We start from the raw sequence: 6,892 nt of genomic DNA on the forward strand, positions 1-6,892 counted from the left end.
TGAGAGGGTGAAGGCATGTACAGAGCATCAGATTGGGGAAGAGCAGTGCGGTTTCAGAAGTGGTAGAGGATGTGTGGATCAGGTGTTTGCTTTGAAGAATGTATGTGAGAAATACTTAGAAAAGCAAATGGATTTGTATGTAGCATTTATGGATCTGGAGAAGGCATATGATAGAGTTGATAGAGATGCTCTGTGGAAGGTATTAAGAATATATGGTGTGGGAGGAAAGTTGTTAGAAGCAGTGAAAAGTTTTTATCGAGGATGTAAGGCATGTGTACGTGTAGGAAGAGAGGAAAGTGATTGGTTCTCAGTGAATGTAGGTTTGCGGCAGGGGTGTGTGATGTCTCCATGGTTGTTTAATTTGTTTATGGATGGGGTTGTTAGGGAGGTAAATGCAAGAGTCCTGGAAAGAGGGGCAAGTATGAAGTCTGTTGGGGATGAGAGAGCTTGGGAAGTGAGTCAGTTGTTGTTCGCTGATGATACAGCGCTGGTGGCTGATTCATGTGAGAAACTGCAGAAGCTGGTGACTGAGTTTGGTAAAGTGTGTGGAAGAAGAAAGTTAAGAGTAAATGTGAATAAGAGCAAGGTTATTAGGTACAGTAGGGTTGAGGGTCAAGTCAATTGGGAGGTGAGTTTGAATGGAGAAAAACTGGAGGAAGTGAAGTGTTTTAGATATCTGGGAGTGGATCTGTCAGCGGATGGAACCATGGAAGCGGAAGTGGATCATAGGGTGGGGGAGGGGGCGAAAATTTTGGGAGCCTTGAAAAATGTGTGGAAGTCGAGAACATTATCTCGGAAAGCAAAAATGGGTATGTTTGAAGGAATAGTGGTTCCAACAATGTTGTATGGTTGCGAGGCGTGGGCTATGGATAGAGTTGTGCGCAGGAGGATGGATGTGCTGGAAATGAGATGTTTGAGGACAATGTGTGGTGTGAGGTGGTTTGATCGAGTAAGTAACGTAAGGGTAAGAGAGATGTGTGGAAATAAAAAGAGCGTGGTTGAGAGAGCAGAAGAGGGTATTTTGAAATGGTTTGGGCACATGGAGAGAATGAGTGAGTAAAGATTGACCAAGAGGATATATGTGTCGGAGGTGGAGGGAACGAGGAGAAGAGGGAGACCAAATTGGAGGTGGAAAGATGGAGTGAAAAAGATTTTGTGTGATCGGGGCCTGAACATGCAGGAGGGTGAAAGGAGGGCAAGGAATAGAGTGAATTGGAGCGATGTGGTATACAGGGGTTGACGTGCTGTCAGTGGATTGAATCAAGGCATGTGAAGCGTCTGGGGTAAACCATGGAAAGCTGTGTAGGTATGTATATTTGCGTGTGTGGACGTGTGTATGTACATGTGTATGGGGGGGGAGCCATTTCTTTCGTCTGTTTCCTTGCGCTACCTCGCAAACGCGGGAGACAGCGACAAAGTATAAAAAAAAAAAAAAAAAAAAAAAAATATATATATATATATATATATATATATATATATATATATATATATATATATATATATATATATATATATATATATATATATATATATATATATATATATATATATATATATATATATATATATATATATAAGTGGGAGACCAAATTGGAGGCGGAAAGATGGAGTGGAAAAAGATTTTGAGTGATCGGAGCCTGAACATGCAGGAGGGTGAAAGGCGGCCAAGGAATAGAGTGAATTGGATCGATGTGGTATACCGGGGTTGACGTGCTGTCAGTGGATTGAATTAGGGCATGTGAAGCGTCTGTGGTAAACCATGGAAAGTTGCGTGGGGCCTGGATGTGGAAAGGGAGCTGTGGTTTCGGGCATTATTGCATGACAGCTAGAGACTTAGTGTGAACGAATGGGGCCTTTGTTGTCTTTTCTTAGCGCTATCTCGCACACATGAGGGGGAAGGGGGATGGTATTCCATGTGTGACGAGGTGGCGATGGGAATGAATAAAGGCAGACAGTGTGAAGTGTGTGCATGGGTATATAGGTATATGTCTGTGTGTATATATATATATGTACATTGAGATGTATAGGTATGTATATTTGCATGTGTGGACGTGTATGTATATACATGTTTTTGGCTGTGGGTTGGGCCATTTCTTTCGTCTGTTTCCTTGCGCTACCTCGCAAACGCAGGAGACAGCGACAAAGCAAAATAAATAGATAAATAATATATATATATATATATATATATATATATATATATATATATATATATATATATATATATATATATATATATATATACATATATATATATATATATATATATATATATATATATATATATATATATATATATATATATATATATATATATATATATATATATATATATATATATATATATATATATATATATGTATATATATATATATATGTGTGTGCGTGTGTGTGTGTTTTGAAATAAAAAGAGCGTGGTTGAAAGAGCAGAAGAGGGTGCTTTAAAATGGTTTAGGCAACTGGAGAGAACGAGTGAGGAAAGATTGTCCAAGGTAATATATATGTCGGAGGTGGAGGGAACGAGGAGAAGTGAGAGACCACATTGGAGGTGGAAAGATGGAGTGAAAAAGATTTTGAGTGATCGGGGCTTGAACATGCAGGAGGGTGAAAGGCGGGCAAGGAAAAGAGTGAGTTGGATCGATGTGGTATATCGGAGTCGACGTGCTGTCAATGGATTGAATCAGGGCATGTGAAGCGTCTGGGGTAAACTATTGAAAGTTGTGTGGGGCCTGGATGTGGAAAGGGAACTGTGGTTTCGGGCATTGTTGCATGACAGCTAGAGACTGAGTGTGAACGAATGGGGCCTTTGTTGTCTTTTCTTAGCGCTACTTCGCAGACATGAGGGGGTAGGGGGATGTTTTTCCATGTGTGGCGCGGTGACCATGGGAATGAATAAAGGCAGACAGTATGAATTATGCACATGTGTATATAAGTATGTGTCTGTGTTTGTATATATATATATATGTGTGTACATTGAGATGTATAGGTATGTGTATTTGCGTGTGTGGACGTGTATATATATACATATGTATGGGGGTGGGTTGGGCCTTTTCTTTTGTCTGTTTCCTTGCGCTACCTCGCAAACGCAGGAGACAGCGAGTAAGCAAAATAAATAAATAGAATATATATATATATATATATATATATATATATATATATATATATATATATATATATATATATATATATATATATATATGTGTGTGTGTGTGTGTGTGTGTTTTTCATACTATTCGCCATTTCCCGCGTCAGCGAAATAGCGTCAAGAACAGAGGACTGGGCCTCTGAGGAAACATCCTCATCCAGCCCCCTTCTCTGTTCCTTCCTTTGAAAAAAAAAAAAGAGAGAGGGGAGGATTTCCAGTCCCCCGCTCCCTTCCCTTTTAGTCGCCTTCTACGACACGCAGGGAATACGTGGGAAGTATTCTTTCTCCCCTATCCACAGGTACTATCTTTTTTTTTTTTTTTTGCTCTGTCGCTGTCTCCCGCGTTTGCGAGGTAGCGCAAGGAAACAGACGAAAGAAATGGCCCAACCCACCCCCATACACATGTATATACATACGTCCACACACGCAAATATACATATCTACACAGCTTTCCATGGTTTACCCCAGACGCTTCACATGCCCTGATTAAATCCACTGACAGCACGTCAACCCCGGTATACCACATCGCTCCAATTCACTCTATTCCTTACCCTCCTTTCACCCTCCTGCATGTTCAGGCCCCGATCACACAAAATCTTTTTCACTCCAACTTTCCACTTCCAATTTGGTCTCCCTCTTCTGCTTGTTCCCTCCACCTCCGACACATATATCCTCTTGGTCAATCTTTCCTCACTCATCCTCTCCATATGCCCAAACCACTTCAAAACACCCTCTTCTGCTCTCTCAACCACGCTCTTTTTATTTCCACACATCTCTCTTACCCTTACATTGCTCACTCGATCAAACCACCTCACACCACACATTGTCCTCAAACATCTCATTTCCAGCACATCCATCCTCCTGCGCACAACTCTATCCATAGCCCACGCCTCGCAACCATACAACATTGTTGGAACCACTATTCCTTCAAACATACCCATTTTTGCTTTCCGAGATAATGTTCTCGACTTCCACACATTCTTCAAGGCCCCAGGATTTTCGCCCGCTCCCCCACCCTATGATCCACCTCCGCTTCCATGGTTCCATCCGCTGCCAGATCCACTCCCAGATATCTAAAACACTTCACTTCCTCCAGTTTTTCTCCATTCAAACTCACCTCCCAATTGACTTGACCCTCAACCCTACTTTACCTAATAACCTTGCTCTTATTCACATTTACTCTTAACTTTCTTCTTCCACACACTTTTCCAAACTCAGTCACCAGCTTCTGCAGTTTCTCACATGAATCAGCCACCAGCGCTGTATCATCAGCGAACAACAACTGACTCACTTCCCAAGTTCTCTCATCCCCAACAGACTTCATACTTGCCCCTCTTTCCAAAACTCTTGCATTTACCTCCCTAACAACCCCATCCATAAACAAATTAAACAACCATGGAGACATCACACACCCCTGCCGCAAACCTACATTCACTGAGAACCAATCACTTTCCTCTCTTCCTACACGTACACATATCTTACATCCTCGATAAAAACTTTTCACTGCTTCTAACAACTTTCCTCCCACACCATATATTCTTAATACCTTCCACAGAGCATCTCTATCAACTCTATCATATGCCTTCTCCAGATCCATAAATGCTACATACAAATCCATTTGCTTTTCTAAGTATTTCTCACATACATTCTTCAAAGCAAACACCTGATCCACACATCCTCTACCACTTCTGAAACCACACTGCTCTTCCCCAATCTGATGCTCTGTACATGCCTTCACCCTCTCAATCAATACCCTCCCATATAACTTACCAGGAATACTCAACAAACTTATACCTCTGTAATTTGAGCACTCACTCTTATCTCCTTTGCCTTTGTACAATGGCACTATGCACGCATTCCGCCAATCCTCAGGCACCTCACCATGAGTCATACATACATTAAATAACCTTACCAACCAGTCAACAATACAGTCACCCCCTTTTTTAATAAATTCCATACGCGGGAGACAGCGACAAAGTATAATAAATAAATATATATAAATAAATAAATAAATATATATATATATATATATATATATATATATATATATATATATATATATATATATATATATATATATATATATATATATATATATATATATATATATATATATATGTATACATATATATATATATATATATATATATATATATATATATATATATATATATATATATATATATATATATATATATATATAATCTTTTCATACATATTCCCATTTCCCGCGTTTGGGATGTAACGTTAAGAACAGAGGACTGAGCCTTAAGAAGGTATAACCTCAATTGGCCCTCTTCTCTGCATAATGAAAAACGGGATGCAAGGACTTCCAGTCTCCGCTTCCTTACCTTTTTGTCGCCTACGATACGCAAGGAATTCATAGGGAGTATTCTTTCTTCCCTATCCCTCGGGAAACTTCCCACATATTCCTCACGTGTCGTAGAAGGCGACTAAAGAGGGCGGGAGCAGGGGTTAGAAATCCTCCTCCCCTTGCATTTAAACTTTCTAAAAGGGAAACAGATGAAAGAGTCATGCGGGTAGTGCTAATCCTCCTCGAAGGCTCAGATTGATGTGTCTAAATGTGTGTGGATGTAACCAAGATGAGAAAAAAGGAGAGATTTGCAGTATGCTTGAGGAAAGGAACCTGGATGTTCTGGCTCCGAGTGAAAGCTCAAGCTTAAAGGGGAAGAGTGGTTTGGGAAAGTCTTGGGAGTAAAGTCAGTGGTTAGTGAGAGGAGAGGAGCAAGGGAAGGAGTAGCACTACTCCTAAAACGGGAGTGGTGGGAGTATGTGAAAGAGTGTACGAAAGTAAATTCTAAATTGATATGGGTAAAACTGAAAGTGGATGGAGAGAGAGATAGGTGAATATTGCTGGATATGCACCTGGGCGTGAGAAGAAATATCATAAGAGGTAAGTGTTTTGGGAGCAGCTGAGTGAGTGCTTTAGTAGTTTTGATGCACGAAACCGAGTTATGGTGATGGGTGATTTAAATGCAAAGGTGATTAATGTGGCAGTTGCGGGGATAATAGGTGTACAGGAGTGTTCAGTGTTGTAGATGGAAATGGTGAAGAGCTTGTAGATTTATGTGCTGAAAAAGGAATGATGATTGAAAATACCTGGTTTATAAAGAGAGATATACATAAGCATATGTATGTAAGTGGGAGAGATGGTAAGAGTGATTTATTGGATTACGTGTTAATTGATAGGCGCGCAAAGGAGAAACTTTTGGATGTGAATGTGCTGAACGGTGCAATTGGAGGGATATCTGATCATTATCTTATGGAGACGAAGGTGAAGATTCTTAGAGGTTTTCAGAAAAGAAAAGAGAAGGTTGGGGTGAACAGAGTGGTGAGAGTAAGTGAGCTTGGGAAGAAGACTTGTGTCAGGAACTACTAGTAGAGAAAAAGGTGAGAACAAATGACGTAAGGGGAGTGGGGGAGGAACGGGATGTATTTAGAAAAGAAGTGATGGCTTGCACAAAAGATGCTTGTGGCATGAGAAACGTGGGAGGTGGGCAGATTAGAAAGGGTAGAGAGTGGGGGAATGAAGAAGTAAGATTATTAGTAAAAGAAAAGAGAGAGGCATTTGGATTATTTTTGCAGGGAAATAATGCAAATGACTGGGAGATGTATAAAAGAAACAGGCAGGAAGTCAAGAGAAAGGTGCAACAGGCGAAAAAGAGGGTAGATTATAGTTGGGTTGAGAGAGTATCACTAAATTTTAGGTAGAATAAAAAGATGTTGGAA

At 40.2% G+C, this 6,892-nt stretch overlaps 1 protein-coding gene across 1 annotated transcript in view; it reads left to right on the plus strand.

Annotated features, from left to right (window-relative positions):
- LOC139763323 (probable glutamate receptor) overlaps positions 1–6,892 on the plus strand; it is a 239,562-nt gene that overhangs the window by 102,522 nt on the left and 130,148 nt on the right. Inside the window, exon 6 of the mRNA XM_071689344.1 lies at positions 208–228. Within this exon, the coding sequence (XP_071545445.1) occupies positions 208–228 (21 nt within the window). The remainder of the gene's footprint in view (positions 1–207; positions 229–6,892) is intronic.

This window comes from Panulirus ornatus, chromosome 46, assembly GCF_036320965.1.
Source record: "Panulirus ornatus isolate Po-2019 chromosome 46, ASM3632096v1, whole genome shotgun sequence".
Lineage (NCBI taxonomy): Eukaryota > Metazoa > Arthropoda > Malacostraca > Decapoda > Palinuridae > Panulirus > Panulirus ornatus.